Genomic DNA, 23,013 nt, shown 5'->3' with positions numbered 1-23,013 from the left:
ATTACAGTGTATGAGGGGGCTCTGCTATAGTATATGAGGATATAGGAGGGATTATTACAGTGTATGAGGGGGCTATGCTATGGTATATGAGGATATAGGAGGGATTATTACAGTGTATGAGGGGCGGAGGGGGCTCTGCTATGGTATATGAGGACATAGGAGGGATTATTACAGTGTATGAGGGGGCTCTGCTATGGTATATGAGGACATAGGAGGGATTATTACAGTGTATATGGGGCTGAGGGGGCACTGCTATGGTATATGAGGATATAGGAGGGATTATTACAGTGTATGAGGGGGCTCTGCTATGGTATATGAGGACATAGGAGGGATTATTACAGTGTATGGGGGGCTGAGGGGGCTCTGCTATGATATATGAGGAGAGATTATTACAGTGTATGAGGGGGCTCTGCTATGGTATATGAGGATATAGGAGGCATTATTACAGTGTATGAGGGGGCTCTGCTACGGTATATGAGGATATAGGAGGGATTATTACAGTGTATGAGGGGGCTATGCTATGGTATATGAGGATATAGGAGGGATTATTACAGTGTATGAGGGGTGGAGGGGGCTCTGCTATGGTATATGAGGACATAGGAGGGATTATTACAGTGTATGAGGGGGCTCTGCTATGGTATATGAGGACATAGGAGGGATTATTACAGTGTATATGGGGCTGAGGGGGCACTGCTATGGTATATGAGGATATAGGAGGGATTATTACAGTGTATGAGGGGGCTCTGCTATGGTATATGAGGACATAGGAGGGATTATTACAGTGTATGAGGGGGCTCTGCTATGGTATATGAGGATATAGGAGGGATTATTACAGTGTATAAGGGGCTGAGGGGCTCTGCTATGGTATATGAGGACATAGGAGGGATTATTACAGTGTATGAGGGGGCTCTGCTATGGTATATGAGGATATAGGGGGATTATAACAGTGTATGAGGGGGCTCTGCTATGGTATATGAGGATATAGGAGGGATTATTACAGTGTATGAGGGGGCTCTGCTATGGTATATGAGAACATAGGAGGGATTATTACATTGTATGAGGGGTGGAGGGGGATCTGCTATGGTATATGAGGACATAGGAGGGATTATTACAGTGTATGAGGGGGCTCTGCTAATGTATATGAGGATATAGGAGGGATTATTACAGTGTATGAGGGGGCTCTGCTATGGTATATGAGGATATAGGGGGATTATAACAGTGTATGAGGGGGCTCTGCTATGGTATATGAGGATATAGGAGGGATTATTACAGTGTATGAGGGGTGGAGGGGGATCTGCTATGGTATATGAGGACATAGGAGGGATTATTACAGTGTATGAGGGGGCTCTGCTATGGTATATGAGGATATAGGGGGATTATAACAGTGTATGAGGGGGCTCTGCTATGGTATATGAGGATATAGGAGGGATTATAACAGTGTATGAGGGGGCTCTGCTATGGTATATGAGGATATAGGAGGGATTATTACAGTGTATGAGGGGGCTCTGCTATGGTATATGAGGATATAGGAGGGATTATTACAGTGTATGAGGGGGCTCTGCTATGGTATATGAGGATATAGGAGGGATTATTACAGTGTATGGGGGGGCGGAGGGGGCTCTGCTATAGTATATGAGGACATAGGAGGGATTATTACAGTGTATGAGGGGCTGAGGGGGCTCTGCTATGGTATATGAGGACATAGGAGGGATTATTACAGTGCATGAGGGGGCTCTGCTATGGTATATGAGGACATAGGAGGGATTATTACAGTGTATGGGGGGCGGAGGGGGCTCTGCTATGGTATATGAGGATATAGGAGGGATTATTACAGGGTATGGGGGGCTGAGGGGGCTCTGCTATAGTATATGAGGACATATGAGGGATTATTACAGTGTATGAGGGGGCTCTGCTATGGTATATGAGGATATAGGAGGGATTATTACAGTGTATGAGGGGGCTCTGCTATGGTATATGAGGATATAGGAGGGATTATTACAGTGTATGAGGGGGCTTTGCTATGGTATATGAGGACATAGGGGGGATTATTACAGTGTATGAGGGGCTGAGGGGGCTCTGCTATGGTATATGAGAATATAGGAGGGATTATTACAGTGTATGGGGGGGCTGAGGGGGCTCTGCTATAGTATATGAGGATATAGGAGGGATTATTACAGTGTATGAGGGGGCTCTGCTATGGTATATGAGGATATAGGAGGGATTATTACAGTGTATGAGGGGGCTCTGCTATGGTATATGAGGATATAGGAGGGATTATTACAGTGTATGAGGGGGCTCTGCTATGGTATATGAGGACATAGGAGGGATTATTACAGTGTATGAGGGGCGGAGGGGGCTCTGCTATGGTATATGAGGATATAAGAGGGATTATTACAGTGTATGAGGGGTTAAGGGGGCTCTGCTATGGTATATGAGGACATAGGAGGGATTATTACAGTGTATGAGGGGCTGAGGGGGTTCTGCTATGGTATATAAGGACCAAGGAGGAACCATTAGTGTGTGGGGGACTAATGGGGGTGCCATTACTTTGTGAACTGTGCACTATGAGGGCAATTAAAGGGGTAGTGCGGTGTATAACATTTTTTCACTAAATAAGACACATTACAAAGTTGTACAACATTGTAATGTGTGTTATTTAAGTGAATGGCCCCCTTCCCCATGTTTCCACCCTCTGATGCTTAAAGTGACTGTACCACCAGGCCCAGGCTGAAGCACTGGAGGCGGGTTGATCCACCCCCAGTGGGAAGAAAGCTCAGCCCCTCCATGACGTGACTCCATTAGAATCAATGGAACCCTATCATAGAGGGGCTAGGGTTTCCTCCCACTAAAGGGGGGGTCAGCCCGCCTACAGTGCTTCAGTCACTTTAACCCGGAAGTGTATACTCACAGAATCACAGTCGACCCCAGCCGCCATCTTGGGACGATCAAGTCATCTTCAGGAGGCCGGCTGGACCGCTCCAGCCCTCCCTCATGCCAGCCCCCCTCCAGCGCGTCATCAGCTGCTCAGCCGCCATTGGCTGAGCATAACAGAAGACGTCTGGGACTTCCCTGCATAGAGTAAAGGCCCTATTCCACCAACAGATCTGACGACAGATTATCTGCCAAAGATTTGAAGCCAAATCCAGGAACGGACTATAAACAGAGAACAGGTCATAAAGGAAAGACTGGATTTCTCCTCTTTTCAAATCCACTCCTGGGTTTGGCTTCAAATCTTTGGCAGATAATCTGTCGTCAGATCTGTTGGTGGAATAGGGCCTTAAGTGTGTGTGAGAGAGAGAGTGTGTGTGTACATGGATTTGTGCTGATTTCTGTAGACATGGAGTCTGGAGGGGTGAGGCTGTATGGCTATCTGTATACAATATCCAGGTTGTATGATATCTGTATACTATATCCGGGCTGTATGGTATCTGTATACAATATCCAGGCTGTATTGTATCTGTATACTATATATATCAGCAGTGGCTGACGCTGTTTGTACGCCAGAGCACCCACGCCCCAGCTAGGTCGCACCCCCCAAAGGCCGGCCCTGAGTCAAAGATATATTCCATAGTTTTTTGTTAGTGGAGGGGGGGGGGGCAGACACTTCGGCTGTATGGGGCCCCGAAATTCCTGATGGCGGCCCTGGTTATGATGTTATGATGATGAGAATCACAGTATATTTAGACTATCCCTTATAAATTCAAAGAGACAGCTTTGCACAAATTTACAAGATTATTTTAGTAGAAAGGATGCAAATTTAAAGGAGTTAACTAGGATTAGAAAAAGCACAACTACTTTCTTGCAAAAATAGTACCATCCAAGTCCCCAGGTTGTGTGTGGTATTACAATTCAGCTCCATTCATTTCAATTGAGCTGCAGAACCACACCTAAACTAAGGACAGGAGAGGCACTGTTTCTGGAAGAAAGCAGCCATTATTTTCTAACCCCTTTTACTGTTGTACCTTTCAGACGTGCATCTGCCTTAATGGGCCAGGTGACAGAACAGAGGGAGCATTACAGTGTAGGATCCTCCGGTGGCCCCCTCCTCCACTCCCACTGACCGTCCAGCAGCTGGGGCCAGCATCGGATGTGCTACAGCAGGATAAATAGATGGTTTTGCCGGGACTGCCCGATTTTGAGGAGGCAGCCCCGGCACAACGGTGTCCCGGGTATGTCCCGGGAAGCTCCACCCCTGCCGCGGGAACCCCGCCCCTTTCTGGCGTTAGAGATCTCACTGAAGCAGAGCAGGGAGAGGAGTTGCTGGGGGAATGGAGGAACCATACAGGTGAGGTAAGTATAGCTTTTCTGATTTAAATACAAATGGAGGGGCTGGAGAATGATGAAGGAGGCTGTAGTATGGTGATGAGGGGCAAAAGGATGAGAGGAGTACTACTATGAGGATGAAGGGGGAAGGAGGATGATGGAGAGGTAGTAATATGATGGAGGGGCAGGAGGATGAAGTGGGTAGTAGTATGATGGGGTAGGAGGATGATGGAGGGGTAGTAATATGAGGGAGGGGCAGGAGGATGAAGGGGTAGTAGTATGATGATGAAGGAGGTAGTAGTATGATGATGGATGATTTGGTCAGTAACAGTGTGATGGTATGTTGAGAGGTACAGTATAGTGATAATATATATATTGGTGCTGTTCTGGGGTCACTTCTACACACTGAGCCCCCACATAACTATGTATTCTGATCTCCCACAAAGCACCCGGTGTATAATGTACCTAAGACCCCCCAACTACAACAGATGCAGGCACTAAAACTCCCAGCATTTACTGATAGTCTGCATCCCTCAGGATATGCTTGGAGTTGTAGTACATATGAGCTGCCGCTGTAAAAAAAGATATAGTGCTGGACCTTCAGGGCTGATGGTTGTAACAGATTTCAGCCACCAGAAGCTTCTACACAACAATCACTTATTAAAGGTTTGTTCTTTCTGAAACTACAACTCCCAACATACCCTTTATTAAAGCTTAATGGTATGTAGGGTATTCTGAGAGTTATAGTTCGACTGAAAACATGTCATTCACAAGGGAGTTGACACAGATCCAGATAAATCCAGGATAGAATCGGGTCAGTATGTCGCTTTTTACCTATTCTTCTTTGGTGGGCCCCAAGGATCATTTCCTCTGGTGGGCCCCGGGTACCCCAGTCGGACACTGCCTATCATAACATGTGACAGAAAGCAGGGGAAACATTGGACAAGCCTGTTTCAGGTTCTCCTCTGACAGATAATACCAGACCATACCGCTAGGTGGCGATATCACACTACTAAGAGCAGCTAATTATGTTTTGCTTCCTAGTCTGCATCTCCATAAATATCATCTGAGAAAGCGCAGAATAGACACTACGAATAACCCCCCTCCCTGGTCACGTGACCACAGAGTCTCCTTCCAGCACCGGGGCTTCCCTGTTCTCTTCTGAACAGTGGCTGGACTGCTTGTACAATGCTATGGCCAGGGGTGATTCTAGCCTCTCTGCTGCCCGAGGCGAACTATAGAATGACGCCCACCCCCCCCCCCCCCCCCGTCAATCCGCCCACATTATAATCCACTACTGCCCCCCCCCCCACTGCTGTCCCCAATAAACATAATGTTTGGTCCCTTGCTGCACAGAGGATGTCAGGAGAGGAGGAGGCTGACTTTATAGGAGAGGTCCCAGCAGCACAGAGGATGTCACGAGAGGAGGGGGCTAATCCTATAGGAGAGGTCCCAGCAGCACAGAGGATGTCAGGAGATGAGGGTGCTAATCCTATAGGAGAGGTCCCAGCAGCACAGAAGATGTCAGGAGAGGAGGGTGCTAATCCTATAGGAGAAGTCCCAGCAGCACAGAGGATGTCAGGAGAGGAGGGTGCTGATCTTTTAGGAGATGGTCCCCCTCTTCCCCCCTTATAGATGGTCCCCCTCTTCCCCCCCTTATAGATGGTCCCCCTCTCCCTTATAGATGGTCCCCCTCTCCCCCCCTTATAGATGGTCCCCCTCTCCCTCCTCCCTTATAGATGGTCCCCCTCTCCCCCCTCCCTTATAGATGGTCCCCCTCTTTCCCCTCCCTTATAGATGGTCCCCCTCTTCCCCCCTTATAGATGGTCCCCCTCTCCCCCCCCCCTTATAGTTGGTCCCCCTCTTCCCTCTCTCCCCCCCTTATAGATGGTCCCCCTCTCCCCCCCTTATAGATGGTCCCCCTCTTTCCCCCCCCTTATAGATGGTCCCCCTCTTCCCTCTCTCCCCCTCCCTTATAGATGGTCCCCCTCCCCCCCTTATACATAGTCCCCCTCTCCCCCCTCCCTTATAGATGCCCCTTTATAGATGGTCCCCCTCTTTCCCCCTCCCTTATAGATGGTCCCCCTCTCCCCCTTATACATGGTCCCCCTCTTCCCCCCCCTTATAGACGGTCCCCCTCCCGCCCCTCCCTTATAGATGGTCCCCCCCTTATAGATGGTCCCCCTCTTTCCCCCCTCCCTTATAGATGCCCCCCCCCCCTTATAGATGGTCCCCCTCTTTCCCCCCTCCCTTATAGATGCCCCCCCCCTATAGATGGTCCCCCTCTTCCCTCTCCCCCTCCCTTATAGATGGTCCCCCCCCTTATAGATGGTCCCCCTCTTTCCCCCCTCCCTTATAGATCGTCCCCCTCTTTCCCCCCTCCCTTATAGATGGCCCCCTTCCCCCCCCCTACCTTATAGATGGTCCCCCTCTCCCCCCCCCCCTGCACAGCAGATAAAACAAAAACAAAAAACAGCACACAACTCACCTGCCCTCCGTTCCCCCGTCGAGCCTCTCTGGTCTGGTCCCGGCTGATGTGCGGCTGCCCGGGGTGTCCCGTCCTGTCCCCGGCAGCGCGCGCATCACAGAGCTCCCCGTGCGCCTGTGCCTGTGACTTCCGGCGCACGGGGAGCTCTCTGATGCGCGCGCTGCCGGGGACAGGACGGGACACCCCGGGCAGCCGCACATCAGCCGGGGGACTAAGGCTGCATTCCCACGTTCCGTGATCCTGACGGATCACGGACGTGGAATGCATGTACTGGAGCCCCCCCGCCCCCGGGAAGTATCTGTAATGAGATGCTGTGAGCGGGGGAGACTGTATTCATAAGCGCCGCGCTGTAGTATCAGCACCGCGCGGCTGATTTAGTACAGCGCGGCGCTTATGAATACAGTCTCCCCCGCTCACAGCATCTCATTACAGATACTGCCCGGGGGTGGGGGGGCTCCAGTACATGGTACAGTCAGGGCCGTTTTAATACATTGGTGGGCCCAGTGCACAGCCCTCAAGAGTGGGCCCCCCCTTACCTTTCTGCACATTGTATAATGTACTGAATTTGCCCCCACACTGTATCAAGAGCCCCAGTACATACAGTAGTTACCTTATAACACTATTTCCACCATACAGTGATTACATATTACATAAAAACTGCACTAAACAAAACAGAAAGATATCACCATTGATACCATTACATAATACCGCCATACCATGACCCCTATCAGTACAAGCCTATAACAGAGTGAAGTTACATCCAGTGACTCACCGGAGGCGTCTTCTCCGATCAGAGTCTGTCACCTTTTCTTTTTCTCTCCATCCAGCCTGGGCCACCTTGAAGTCTTCTCCTGGCTGTGAATCTTCTCTCCAGAATCTGCCAGACAAATATTTTAGGCTCCAACACATCCAGTAGTTAGGTCCCTTGTACCCCTATACAGTAGTTACACCCCTCTGTACTCCTACATAGTTACACCCCTCTGTGCCTCCATAGTTTTAAGGTGTCCCTGTAGTATATAGACCCTCATGTGCTCCTCCAGTTATATACAGCCCTCCTGTGCGCTCCCCCATTAGTATATAGCCCCCCTGTGCACTCTCCCCAGTAGTATATAGCCCCCTGTGCTCACCCACAATAGTATATAGCCCCCCTATGCTCTCCCACAATAGTATATAGCCCCCCTGTGCTCTCCCACAATAGTATATAGCCCCCCTGTGCTCTCCCACAATAGTATATAGCCCCCCTGTGCTCTCCCACAATAGTATATAGCCCCCTGTGCTCTCCCCCAATAGTATATAGCCCCCCTGTGCTCTCCCACAATAGTATATAGCCCCCCTGTGCTCTCCCCCAATAGTATATAGCCCCCCTGTGCTCCCCCTCAATAGTATATAGCCCCCCTGTGCTCTCCATAATATATAGCCCCCTGTGCTCTCCCCCATAGTATATAGACCCCTGTGCTCCCCAATAGTATATAGCTCCCCTGTGCTCCCCAATAGTATATAGCCCCTGTGCTCCCAATAGTATATAGCTAACCTGTGCTCCCCAATAGTATATAACCCCCTGTGCTCCCCCATAGTATATAGCCCCCTGTGCTCCCCCATAGTATATAGCCCCCTGTGCTCCCCAGTAGTATATAGCCCCCTGTGCTCCCCATAGTATATAGCTCCCCTGTGCTCCCCCATAGTATATAGCCCCCTGTGCTCCCCCAAAGTATATAGCTCCCCTGTGCTCCCCCATAGTATATAGCTCCCCTGTGCTCCCCCATAGTATATAGCCCCCTGTGCTCCCCCATAGTATATAGCCCCCTGTGCTCCCCCATAGTATATAGCCCCCGTTCTCCCCCATAGTATATAGCCCCCTGTGCTCCCCAATAGTATATAGCCCCCGTTCTCCCCCATAGTATATAGCCCCCCTGTGCTCCCCTATAGTATATAGCCCCCGTTCTCCCCCATAGTATATAGCCCCCTGTTCTCCCCCATAGTATATAGCCCCCTGTGCTCCCCAATAGTATATAGCTCCCCCTCCCATATAACATTGAAAAAAACAAACACTTTTACTCACCTGGGTCCACGCGTTCCTCTTCTCTTCCCTCTTGTGGCCGCACTTCCTGCGGTCACAAGAGGCTGCACCCCCCTTACCCTCGCGCCGACGCTCCAGTGACGTCGGGCGCTTGAGGGAGAGCGCGGCCTCTTGTGACCGCAGGAAGTGCGGCCACAAGAGTGAGTGACTGACAGGGAGGGAGCCAATAGCTCCCCCTCTGTCAGTGTCGCTGCTGCTGCAGCGCTGAAGCGCCGCAGCAGCAGCGGACGGGGGCAGCGGCGGACGGGGGGGCCCTGCAGGGGGCGCCATGGAGGGGTAAGTAGATTACCTATCCATGGCGCTCCCCCCTGACAGGCTGGTGGCCGGAGCCCTGTGCGACCGCACCGGCCTGCTCGGGGGGGCCCCTTTAACCAGTGGGCCCGGTGCACGTGCACCATGTGCCCTCTGGTTAAAGCGGCCCTGGGTACAGTCAGTGGCGGATTATAATGTGGGCGGCCGCCCGAACCGCTCATATTATAATCTGCCACTGAATGCCGCCCCCATGAAGATAGCTGGTGGCGCCGCCTGAGGCAGACGATTCAGGTCGCCTCATCATTGCGGCGCCCCTGGCTATGGCGTTATGGGGATTCACATTCATGTATGTTATATTTGCTAATCAGGTTTGTTTACTCCCAATTATGGCTATACCACATGAGTGTTTTGCACCTGCACAGTGAAGCAGTGTGTCAGAAGCAGCTGTATACACTGCTATGCTATTATATATATATATATATATATATATATATATATATATATATATATATATATATATATATATATATATGTTCACTGCACATTTTACTAAACCCACTGTGCACATACAGTTGTGCTCAAAAGTTTACATACCCGGGCAGAATTTTTGCTTTCTTGTCTTTCTTTAAGAGAATATGAATGATAACACAAAAACTTTTTTTTCCACTCTTGGCTATTGGTTGTTGGGTGAAGCCATTTATTGTCAAACTTCTGTGTTTTCTCTTTTTAAATAATAATGACAACCAAAAATATCTGAATGACCCTGATTACCCTGGTATTACCCCCTCTAACATCAATGACAGCTTGAAGTCTTTTGTAGTAGTTGTGGATGAGGCTCTTTATTTTCTCAGAAGGTAAAGCTGCCCATTCTTCTTGGCAAAAAGCCTCCAGTTCCTGTAAATTCCTGGGTTGTCTTGCATGAACTGTGTGCTTGAGATCTCCCCAAAGTGGCTTAATGATAATTAAAGGGGTTGTCCAGTGAAAATCTTTTTCTTTCAAATCAACTGCTGTCACTAAGTTATATAGATTTGTAATTTTTTCTATTAACAAATCTCAAGTCTTCCCATACTTCCCATAAAATTGTTTTCTTTCAAATCAACTTTCTTTCAAAACAAAGTGTCAGAAAGTTATAAGGATTTGTAATTTACTTAAAGAGTCACTGTCGTATTTTTTTTTTTTTTGCAGAAATCAATAGTCCAGGCGATTTTAGGAACTTTGTAATTGGGTTTATTAGCCAAATCTGCCATTATCTGCATGTAAAAAGCCTTTTCCCAGGTCCCCCCCTCCTTCCTCTTTTTCATCCACTCTAAAAAATCTGAAAATTGTGACTTGTTGCAGGAGACGTCCCCTGTCTGTTCTAGGGAGAGGGGAGGGGGGAGGAGGAAGGAGGGAGTTAGCCGGCAGCAGAAAGCAGATAACAGAGGATTACAGGCACGGAGCTGGGTGACAGCTGTAATCTGAGCTCAGACAGGTCACTGGTGATGGTCAGAACAGATAACGGGTGAGGGATTTGTAGATTAACTCTTTGTTGTCCTGTTTTGGTCTTTTCTTTAGCTCTCTCCATAGGAGAACAATGAAGACAGGGGGGAGAGCTTCAAACTGCTTTTTCATGATAAAAATGCATTTTTCGGATAATAAACCCAATTACAAAGTTTCTTAAAATTGCATGGACTATTGATTTCTGCAAAAAAAAAATTCACGACAGTGACACTTTAAATTAAAAACTGAAGTCTTCCCATACTTATTAGCTGTTGTAGGTCCTGCAGGAAATGTTGTTTTCTTTTCAGTCTGACACAGTGCTCTCCGCTGACATTTCTGGCCGAGACAGGAACTCTGTCTCAGTTTTCGATGAATTCCCATAAAAAACCTCTCCTCCTCTGGACAGTTCCTGTCTCTGCCAGAGATCTCAGCAGAGAGCACTGTGTCAGACTGAAAAGAAAACAACATTTCCTGCATGACATACAAAGCTAATAAGTATGGGAAGACTTCAGATTTTTTTTTATTGAAGTAAATTACAAATCCATATAACTTTCTGACACTAGTTGATTTGAAAGAAAACGGTTTTCACTCGACAACCCTTTTAAGGTCAGGAGACTCAGATGGCCACTCCAGAACCTTAACTTTGTTCTGCTGTAGCCAATGACAGGTCAACTTGGCTTTATGTTTTGGATTGTTGTCATGTTGCAACGTTGACCAAGTTTCCTGTGCCTTTGTAGCTCATACATCCCCAATACATTAGCGATCCACCTCTGTGCTTTACAGTAGGAATAGCGTTCCTTTCATCATAGGCCTTGTTGACACCTCTCTAAATTATGTTTATGTTTTTGGCAAAAAAGTTCGATGTTGGTCACATCACTCCAAATGACTTTGAAATGACAAGAAGTTTTAAGGGATGTCTCTGTGCTGTTTGGTGTATTGTAGGTAAGATGCTTTGTGGCATTTGAACAGTAAATTATTTCTTCGACCATACAGGCCATTTTTCTTAAAGCGTAACTGTCATTTCAGGGCCATTTTTTTAAAAACATTAAATATCAACAGTACAAGCGATTTTAAGAAACTCTGTAATAGGTTTTATGTACTAAAAGAGTTTCCTTCTGTACTGAAAAAGCAATCTTCCAGCCTCCCCCCTCACATCAAATGAAGCAGGATTTCTGTCTCCATTATGTGGCTATGGAGAGGGGAGGGGCTGTTAGGAGTGACTGAGCACGGAGGATTTCTGCACAGCACAACACCCTGCAATCTTCTCTCAGTAAGTTCATAGATAAGCACTGACCTTTCTGACACCTGAATTTAGTGTTTTAGGTGCCCAGAGAGTCTACAAACAGCTGACCTTCATGTCACCTCTTCCTGCTCCCTCATCTCTCTCAGCCCCTCCCCCATTCATAGGCTTACAATGGAGAGAGCAGAGCCCGTCTTCACTGGCTTCTCTGTAATGAAGACGTGTTTGCCTGATAATGCACAGATAAGAAGATAAGAAGGGAGGCTGGGAGATTGCTTCTTGAGTACAGAAGGAGGCTTTTTTGGCTGATGAAACCTATTACAGAGTTTCTTAAAATCGCTTATACTACTGATTTCTGCAATAAAAAAAAAAATGACAGTTACTCTTTAACCCCTAGACGACCCTGGACGTAGGGTTACGTCATGGAAGTCTGTCCCCAGACGACCCATGACGTAACCCTACGTCCTGGGTGTTTCTCCCCCTATGAAGAGCGGAGCGGAGCGCGCTTCATAGCAGGTGGGGGCCGGCTGCAATCAGCAGCCGGGACCTCACCGGTGATGACACGCTGCAGCAATCGCGCTGCCGCGTGTCATTAACCCCTTAAACGCCGCGATCGCGGCGCGACCGCAGCGTTTAAGTGTAAGTGACAGGGGGAGTCCCCTGTCACTTACCGATCGGGACCCCCACAGTGTGACTGCGGGGGTCCCGATCGGTAAAACGGACCGCCAGAGGTCTCTCACCTGCCTCCGTGCGGTCCGATCGGCGATCTGCTACACTGAGCCTGCACAGGCAGGCTCAATGAGCAGTTCGTCGATAACACTGATCAATGCTATGCCTATGGCATAGCAATGATCAGTGAAGAAATCAAACAAATGTATGTACAAGTCCCCCAAAGGGACTTCAAATGTGTAAAAAAAAAAAAAAAGTTCAAAACACTATTACACTACCCCAAAACCCCTCCCCCAATAAAAGTCTAAATCACCCCCCTTTCCCATTATATAAATAAAACATATAAAAATAAATAAATAGATAAACATATAATATACCGTAGCGTTCGTAATTGTCCGATCTATTAAAATATAACAAGCGTCATTGTGATCGGTAAACGGCGTACACGAAAAGAGGGGGAAAAGTGCGCAGATTACCGATTTTATGTTACATTATATATTAAAAAAAATCAATAAAAAGTGATCAAAACGTCCGATCTTCACAAATATGGTATTAATAAAAACTAGAGATCATGGCGGAAAAAATGACGCCCCATACAGCCCCGTAGGTGAAAAAATAAAACCGTTATAAGCGTCACAATAGGCCCATTTTATTAATATTTAATTGCCAAAAAAAAAGGATTTCATAAAAAAAATACATATATAACATTAGAGAATCTGTGTAACCTGCATATGGTTGTGTTCGGGCTGACCTATAGAGTAATGGTATCATGTCACTGTTACCATATAGTGCATTACGTAGACACAGGATCCCCCCAAACGTTACCATATTGCATTCTTTTTTACGATTTCACCTATTTATATCTTCATAAATAATATATTTGGGATTCCGTCATACATGTTATGGTAAAATGAATGACGCCACTACAAAGTACAACTATTCCTGTAAAAAACAAGCACTTACATGGCCTGTAGATAGAAAACTGAGAGTGCTAGAGCTCTTAGAAGGGGAGGAGGGAAAAATGAAAACACTAAGATCAAAATTTGCGCGGTCCACTGGGTCATTTTGGGCCTGGTCCTCAAAGGGTTAAAGTGTCTCCTTATTGTGCATCTTGAAACAGCCACACTGCTAGTTTTCAGAGAGTCCTGTATCTCAGGTCAAGTCAGGCACTGCTTTGTCAGTAAAAAAGTCAGTCATTGTCAGAAAATGGTATGGTATACTCACCAGTTTTATCTCTGCTGTGTCCGGCTGCTGAATATCTGACTATCCCCCCAACTTTGTTAACTTACTTGCAGAGACGATGTTTTTGGCAGTGTAACAATGACAGGCAATAATACTGAATTTACCTAAGTCTTACATAAGTGATCAAAATGATAAAAAAAAATGTAAAAAGAAAAATGGGGGGAATCTATCAAGAATGCAATTTGTGCGCCTGGGTTTAGGATGGCATCTGTGCACTAATGGTATTTTATATGTTTTATTTGATTAGGCCTAGTCAGCCAAAGGCTTATCTGTTGCTGATGAGGGGGAAAAAAAAACAAGAGGAGGACAAGCTGAACAACAAAGAAGAACCCAGCTAAAAGTGAGACTGTGAGAGAGTTCTTCATGAGTATTTTCCACAGGAACATACGGTTCCTCGTTTATTGGTGGGAATCCTTAGTCCAGGAACCCAAGAAAGTAGATTTTAGCACGTTTTCCTGGTAGCAGAGTTAATTTGACCTTTGTACCATCTCTTTCTGGATTCAAAGGGAAAGTTGAGCAAGGACCTTTGGGTAATTATAGGAATCGCAAGTAGTGGCTCTTGGCTTGGCCTAGATACTTAGTGTAAATAAATAATTTACACCCACAATCACCATGTCCATAGTGATCATGGAAAGTGCAGGTGAGACAGCTAATTGGTTGACAAAGGGGTTGTCCGAGCAAAGTTATTTTTATATAGTTCCCATGGAGGTGGGATGGGGAAAAACAAACAAACCTACCTTCCTCGTCCTCCTGCTAGCATCTTCAGTCTCTGTTTATGCCGGCTCCAGGTTCAGAGATGTGACGCCACATGCACAATTATAAATAATCAAATTGAAGTGCTTAACCCCTGTGTTGTTGTTATTATTCTGAGAAAAATTCACAAAACAAAGAATACATCACTTTATCACTATGTAATGTTTTCCTCTTTGGCAAACATTCAGCATGCGTCAATAAATACAAGGAAGTACATGTAACTAGCAAGACTGGCTTTTCTACTCTTCTTACACTCCCATGACATCAAGGATCAGAAAAAAACACCTTCGTATATCTGAGGGTTTATTGGAAGAAGGAACCTTTGACATGAGCAGCAGCAGGGTACGTTTGTGTCCATTATACTGTTTAATAATGTGTTTTGGAAGTATTGATAATCTCCTTTGATTATACATTAACATTTGTGTAAAGTAGACTGTCTTTCCCTTAAAGTAACACAAGGAGTTGCATATATGCAACATAATCACTGTTTATTTGACTAGCTGCTCAAAAACTATTTTAGATAGGTAAATAAGCATCAGTTGTACTCTCATGTAGTCTCATGTAGTTTTAGAAAAAAACACTATTGCTAGATGTTACCTGAAAGGCAATAGGGAAATATATTTTAAAAACATTGCTTTCTTTATGTCCTTTATCATCACTTACAGCATGTTTTTCCACATGCAGGATGCTCTAGGAAGGATATTTTTTTCAGTTTGTGGCTTTTCAGTTTTTTTCAACAGACCTCCTTTGTTGTTGTTGTTTTTTCTCCATATGTAAATGTGTGTTGGATTGTTTGCGGTACTGATTATTGTCATTACAATCATAGGATTCAAAAAGGAGACCTTTTATGCCAGATGAAATATGAAAAAATGCCAGAAAAAAAACTATTAAAATAAAAAGATCCCCCCTCTTCTCTTCAAGACCCTTTTATTCAATAGGTAACAGTTTCCTTTTTTTCGTGTCCAATATACCAAGCAGGACTTAAGTAGCCAAGAAAACTGACAACTGCTCTCCCCACCGAGAGCAGAGTATTGGTGATTGCCCCCTTGGCTACCTTAGCCCTCATTAGCATACTGGGCACCAAAAGTAAAGGTACCAATAGCTACAGAACAAGAGGGTCTAGAATAATAAAATTCAAATAGAGGATGATAGTACAGGTCATCTGTAAGGTGTCACCATCATTTTACAAAAATTTTGACATGTCACAGAGACATGTCAAAAGTTTTGATTGATCCGGGTCTGAGTGTTCAGACATGTACCAACCAAGCAAGGCCCTCTCCCAGCTCTGTGTCACATGATCAGTTGGACTGATAAGTCCGACTGATCACATGACATAGAGCCAGTAGAGGACTGCGCTTAGCGTGGTCTACTCCCTTCTCTATCTCCCAAATCTACTGAGCAGGTTTTTATTGTGTGTACACCGGGAGGCGTTTATATGGTAATCGCTTGCACCTGTGGGTTGCTGTTGCACTGTTCTGTTTTTTTGTCTGTACTTCAGCCACATATAGCGTGCAACCTGCAGTGTGAACAGAGGCATAGAGGTGCTGCCATTTTTTCCTTTTTTTTTATGTCTCTATGATATGTCAAAAGTTTTGTTAACAGTGACACTTTAAGCTAAAAAGAATGGAAAACACAAACTGTGTGTGAAAAAGGAAACTAAGTCCTATCAGCACAAACCCCCTTAAGAATTGCTCTATTAATTATAAATTAATACATTGTGTAGCAATGTCAGACTTACTTTACCTTAAAGGGGTGTTCTGGCCTCAAAAAAATTAGACTGATACAGGGTTGCATAAAAATAAAAAAAAAAGTCATACTCACCCACCCCAATCCCCAATAGCTGCCATTCCAATATTCCCTTTCTCTGATGCTCATTGCTATTATCTAGTTGCCTATTCAGCCAAACATTGGCAACTGGTCACCATAATGGGGGAGCAGGTGCATACAAATTTTTTAAAATTTACTTTTATGTCACCCTTTTCCGGTTGTAAATAATATTTTTTCATTATAGTGACATTGTCCACAAAAAGATTTTTAATGCACAATGTGCAAAGGGAAACAGCTTGCAATCCTCAGCAGGTGGACATGGTTTGCAACATTGGACTCATTTCAAGGGGCATGTTTGGGACAACAGCCTGGATAGAACTAGTGATGGTGTAGGAGAAGTTTGATGCTCTAATGCAGTGAACGGGACAAGGCTTGTACGAGAGGTTTGTTAATGTGGGGCTCTTAAGATTAGGACCAGGTGTGAAAGTGACCCTTCTCCCGATTACCAGACAAATAGTTGTATTAAGCAAATTGTAGTGTGCATTGTCATTTTAATTTTGTCAAATTGGAGAGGTCTGTGTAAAGATGGCCATACCCCTTCAATAACGGACAGCTGAAAGATTATCTCCCCCCAAACCTGTCCCTGTCCTAACCATACACAGGAACGTTTGGCGTGGCCGAGCATTCCTGTCTTCCCTATGGGGAGGAAAAGGGTAAGCCACAGCGATTGAGCCTCTCTCTCTCTCGAAACAAAGGGGTCTGGGTGATTTTGCATCACACTCAACCCATATCTCTTATCTCCACCAACATCATCTGTTGGTAGATGGTCATGAAAGCTTCATACAACTTAAGGCCCAATTACACGAAGCAGTTATACGCTGCATTCGTCTGACCGGCCGTTATGGTCGATAATCATCTTGTGTAATAGAAGACACGATGTCGGCTGATCATTGTCTTTCAACATGTTGAAAAATCAACAATCGAGATTGCAGCGGCGGCAGCAGATTTAAATAGGAGTGGCGGCAGCAGACCGCCACTATCTTCCACTATCCACCTGGGCAGCCCTCCCCAGCTCCCTGCAACTCCCTAACTCTTACCCACTCGCTGCCAGGGCGTGTAATATCGCCGGCAGCAAGTGGCGAACAAGGAGCAAGCGATCGCTTGCTCCTCTGAATTGCCCCGTGTAATAGGGGCTTTAGTGTGAGCAGCGGGATCAACCAACTAAAGTCTAAGGCTATGTGCACACGCTGTATGAGACCGGCAGTTCTGTGACCCCGGCCGGGTCACGGAATGGCCGGTCTCTGGTCAGAGCAGCTTGCTTCACTGTGTGAACTGACAGGTCTTTCTGCGGCCGGAATTCACTGAAATCCGGCCGCAGAAAACTGACGTCGTTTTTTTCCGGCGCCACATGGGATCCTGGCAGGGGCGGATTAACTTTACCATAGGCCCCGGGCTGTTCACCAAGCCTGGGCCCCCCACCCCACTGTAACTATGGCAGCACTAGCCTGGGGTTCATAGTACAGGATAGATAATGTCATGATGTCCTGATTTGTGCAAAATTGCCATAAAAAAAACTGTTATTTTTTTGCAAATCATGGCGGAAGTGTAGCTAGGAGACAGTACACCACTGAAAGTATAAGTATTTTTGGGTGGTCATGGGCCCCCCAGGAGCTCAGGGCCCCGGGCTGCAGCCCAAAACGCCCCTGTTATAATCCACTACTAGATCCTGGCCGGAGCGCATATGATATGTGTACGCTCCGGCCGGGATGCCATTGAACATAAGGCTATGTTCCACCCCGCAAAACTACGGCCGTAGTTCTGCGGTGAGAACTACGGCCGTAGTTTTACGTAGTGTGAACATAGCCTAAGGTGTATGGGGGCAACACTGATCTGAGATCTTTGAGTCTGGAATTAATATTTTTTTTAGTATTAGTTTAGTATTAATAATTTTTAAGTATTATTAAGTCTCTTATTCTTAGGTAAACCACAGCTTTATGTCCCGTTTTAATCTTTGTCATAAGGTACAGCTACTTTACTCAATTTAGATTGTTATTTATTTATCTTTCACTTTTGTTCTTTGTCCTTTTTTTACTATCTTTATTTTTTCCATATCTTATAAAACACAGGCTACTATTACAGAGGCATATTGTCAGCTTACATTAGTACACAATTTATATCCTCAATAGCTTCCATAACACAGTTACCACTATTCACCCACCCCCATCCCCCTTCCTTTCCCTTGTTCCCCCACCCCCCACCCCAGGTCAAGTGGACAAAAACCAGAGAGAAAAGAAAAAAAAGAAGGAAAAAACCTATTTCTTCTGCCATTGCCCCCATGTTCTCTTCTCACTTCTTACATGTAATCTTTATTATTGTAAACCCCCTCTGCAAAAAGAAAAGAACAGAAACTGGAAACTCCAACATCTTTAAATAAGCAATGGAAAATAGGTGACGTACTAAGATAAGGTACATGGTGGTAAAATGTGTAGGCACAAAAGTGGGTTGTGAGGAAAGGTTTATGCAGAATGTCTTAAGAATTACTTGTTGATATTTAAGGTTTTTGAAGGGTTTATCCTGCAAAAATCTTTTTCTTTCAAATCAACTGGTTCCAGAAAGTTATATAGATTTGTAATTTACTTCTATTTAAAAATCTCAAGTCTTCATGTACTTATCAGCTGCTGTATGTCCTGCAGGAAATGTTTTCTTTCCAGTCTGACACACAGTGCTCTCTGCTGCCATCTCTGTCCGAGACAGGAACTGTCCAGAGAGGAACGGGTTTCTATGGGAATTTGCTACTGCTCTGGACAGTTCCTGTCTCGGCCAGAGATGTCAGCAGAGAGCACTGTGTCAACCTGGAAAAAAACATTTCCTGCAAGACATACAGCAGCTGATAAGTATGGGAAGACTTGAGATTTTTTAATAGAAGCAAATTGCAAATCTATATAACTTTCTGACACCAGTTGATTTGAAAGAAAAAGATTTTTGCTGGAGTACCCCTTTAATACGTTCATAAAGACTTTACAAAGCTAAAGTTATCCCCTGCCATCATACACTCCTTTGTAGATGAACTTTGTTCATTTTTTTATTTATCTTTTTCTGCATGGAAATTCTTCAACCCTCAGGGTGAAATTCCAACAATGCAATGACATAGCTGCACACTAGGGTTAGGCATACATGTTAGTGCTCTAGCACTTCCTTCTATGTTTACTTCTTGCTTATTTCTTGCCCCTTACTTAAGATGCTGTAGCCTTTGAAGCCTTTTATTTTTAAGGTGACTGCAACTGTTTGTCAATGCAGTATACAAAGCTATTCTTATAGGACATTACTGTTTGTAATGGTAAAAATAAAAATTTTTTTTATTAAGGATTAAAATAAGGTATTGTAGTAGCATGCATCCTACACCATGAATGCCTCTTTATCAAAACGTGTTTTCCCCTTTTTTTTTAGTTATTCTATCAAATATAACTATGACAACACAATCACAAGCTGATCCAGAGTTAATGGACCTGGAGGAAGAAGAGTTATGGGAAATGATTGAAAAGCACAGGTATAAAATTGTACAAAGACTATCACCAGAACGCCTCACACCGTACTTGCGTCAAGCTAAAGTAATAGATGCCATGGATGAAGAGGATATTCTACACTGTGCAAGGTTTTCCACAAGGGCCATGCGACTGGGTGAGTCTAAATAAATCGAATGAAGGTTAAATGCGGAATAGGTTCTTATGGGTATTATAGGATACACAATATATATGGCAGTGTTTTCCAGTATAATGTACAGACAAGACTGGTTTATATACGGCATTTGATGGATCAGGTCATGATCACCAATACATGTATATACTAGCTGTAAAACATGAGTCAATGAGATATGTAAATTTCATATTAGCATTGTTTTTTAGGAACCATGCATGTTAGTGCTCACCACTCATTATTGGCTCACTGTATAACCGCATAATTGTGTATACAAGCCAAGAGCCAATAAGGAACGTATGACATTAGTAATAATTTACTACTGGCTAAGAGGGAGGGCACAGGAATGAGCACTTCACTATTCTACTACCAAAATAATAATATGGAAACCTCTCAAGAAACAAGACTTTCTATTAATGAAACTAAATGTGTGTATAAATACATACATATACATACATATAGATTTCTATGTAACCCATAGCAGAATGGCTTATCATCAATCCTTTATTAATTGACTGGTCTTTACGGAATTGTTGTAGGAAGTACACTAAAGTAATGTAGTGGTATATAGTGGGAGTAAAGACTAGACCCAAAAACTTAAATTGTAACTCGGAACCCTGAATTCTCATGATTGGTTCCCTTTAAGGCCCTACTAATAGAGTAATAATCTGCAGAAACAGGCTGATTCAACAGATTATCGCTAATCATTGTCTTTTAACTTGCTTAAAAATCATCGGCCGTGGACTGTAAACATACCTATCCATGAACCCTGATGTTCTCCTCGCTTCTGCCCACTGTGTGCAACCGCCACTGGAACTTCAGAGCCGATCTGTGAAGTGACAGGCTGCTCAGCCAATCACTGGTCGATACGGGACATCGCTGTAGGCAGTAATTGGCTGAACAGCCTGTCACTTCAGAGACCTGCTCCAGTGGCGGCTGTGGACAGCAGGCAAAAGCGAGAAATGTGGCCAGGTATGTATAAACTTTATTATTTTAAACTTAAAGGCAAGGGTTGCACACACAATGCTAACGATATCTAAACAGTCCTTGCTGCACGATTATCTAGTCATGTACAGTGTCAGACTAGGGTATCTGAAGCCCACCAGAGGAAATGATCCTGGGGAACCACCAATGAAGGACAGTGAGAAACAACATGTCAGTCAGTGTTTGTGCAGATTCTAAAGCAGGGGGCCCACCAGAGGATCCTCCGGTCCTCTGGTGAGCCAGACCAACACTGGCTGTGTAATAGGCTCAGTAAGCAAGCGTTGATCTAGCAGATCGGTGCTTGCTTACACTAGGCATTAGCCTGTGTAATACGGCCCTTAGTCAATCACATTGGTCCATCTTGCAGTCATGGAGCAGATCACCCAACAGATGGATATATGAAAAAGTAATAGATACAAAAACATTGTTTTAGAAGTCACAGAGTATGAAACATATTTCTCTTTTATACTGTATTAAAAAGCCTACATCCTGAACATGACATAGTGTAGAAGAAGAAGAAGAGCAGTATCACATGCTTAGATGTTTGGTAAGAATACATCACACCTTCTCTTCAAATGTCAACAAAATACCAAAAATAGGATGGGCAGGTCTCAATTCAACATATAAGATATAATTTTAAAATCATCATCAAGGCCTTTTAGGTTAATCATAGCTCAATGATGTCAACTATAAAACACAAGCTGGTATGGAGCAATTGGCATCTGCCTCATAAAGGTTTCTTGCCTTCCTCTATTAACATCACGACAGTAGTGGTTTAGGTTGAACGTGATGGGCTGTCCTCTATTTTCAACCATATTGCATAAATAACTATGTAATTATATAACATAGTCATGGGCCATGTTCCTACTATGTAAGTTCCGTAGTAACAACGGCCGTGATTCCTACGCAACTTACGTAGTGCTGCCTTCTAAGAAATCCTGGCCGGAGTGTATACACATAGGGAGGCATTTATTAAGTCCGGCGTTTTTTACGCCGGACTTAAAAATGCCCCCGCAGCTCCGGCGGTACGGGGATTTATGTAGAGGCGGACTGCCTGTACATAAATCCTGTGCGCGCCGGTGCGCACCGCCGAAAACCTACGCCAGCTGAGGACTGGAGTAGGTTTTCGGCGTACATTTGGGCGGAACGGATGATAAATCGCGCGGACTCTGAGTCCGCGCCCTCCGTTCCGCCCACTTCCCGCCTACTTTCCGCCCCCTTTCCGCCCCCTGGCGTACTCGGCGGAAAGTGCCGATTTGCGATTATTTTATTCGCAAATCGGCCATTTGCGTATAAAATAATACGCAAATCGGCACTTTCCACCAAAAATCATCCGTCCGCCGGATGATACATGTGGCCCATAGTATATACTCCCGCCGGGATCCCTAGCGGTGCTGCAAGAAATTGACATGTCAGTTTTCTGCGGCCGCTATTCAATGAATAGCAGTCGCAGAAATCCCTGTCAGATCCAGCAACGCCTTAATTTGCTCAACACCGGCTAATCTGCGACGTCACCACTCCCTGGAATTCCACCCATGCTATGGAGCATGGGGCTCCGGCCACACGCGTCATTGTAAGCAGCGGGAATTGCGCCCGCATCCGATTTTAGCGGTGGTAAAGATCTGCAGTACCAGGCGGGAGGATCTTTTCTGACTTATGTCTTACAACATGTGAACATAGCCATGTACTGTATATAGCATAGTGTTGTAAATTTGTTTGATGTACAGTATGTGGCACTACATTTATTTCCATTGTCGCGTACCCTTTGGCTGGGTTCACACACAGTATTTTGGCTCGGTATTTTGGTCCTCATATTGCAACCAAACCAGGAGTGGATTGAAAACACAGAAAGGCTATGTTCACACACTGTTGAAATTTGGTGGATGGCCGTCATTTTATGACAAATTATAGCCGCTATTTCATAAGAACCGCCGATGTTTTAAAAAAACGCCAAATTATTTGCTCATTTCATACCCAGTTGACCCACTGCCCTCTAATCCAGTCAATGACTGGGGCAGTCTCCTGCCCCAGTCAATGATTGGCTGAGCGAGTAGTCACTTGCCCGGCTACGTGATATTGCAGCTAGGAGAGGTGCAGGACACTGGC

At 45.1% G+C, this 23,013-nt stretch overlaps 1 protein-coding gene across 6 annotated transcripts in view; it reads left to right on the top strand.

Annotated features, from left to right (window-relative positions):
* The window catches only part of CARD14 (caspase recruitment domain family member 14), an 86,799-nt gene that overhangs the window by 16,236 nt on the left and 47,550 nt on the right, over positions 1 to 23,013 (top strand). For 3 of the 6 annotated variants that reach the window (XM_069952255.1, XM_069952259.1, XM_069952260.1), the window contains exon 2: positions 19,678 to 19,908. In XM_069952255.1, the coding sequence (XP_069808356.1) occupies positions 19,678 to 19,908 (231 nt within the window). Of the gene's footprint in view, positions 1 to 13,957; positions 14,059 to 14,577; positions 14,806 to 19,677; positions 19,909 to 23,013 lie in introns of those variants that run through there. The other 3 variants (XM_069952256.1, XM_069952257.1, XM_069952258.1) reach the window with 3 other exon arrangements.

The sequence above is a fragment of the Dendropsophus ebraccatus genome, chromosome 14 (genome assembly GCF_027789765.1).
Source record: "Dendropsophus ebraccatus isolate aDenEbr1 chromosome 14, aDenEbr1.pat, whole genome shotgun sequence".
In the NCBI taxonomy this organism is placed as follows: Eukaryota; Metazoa; Chordata; class Amphibia; order Anura; family Hylidae; genus Dendropsophus; species Dendropsophus ebraccatus.
The sequence above is the reverse complement of the archived record's forward strand: the minus strand, read 5'-3'. Positions and strand labels throughout refer to the sequence as shown.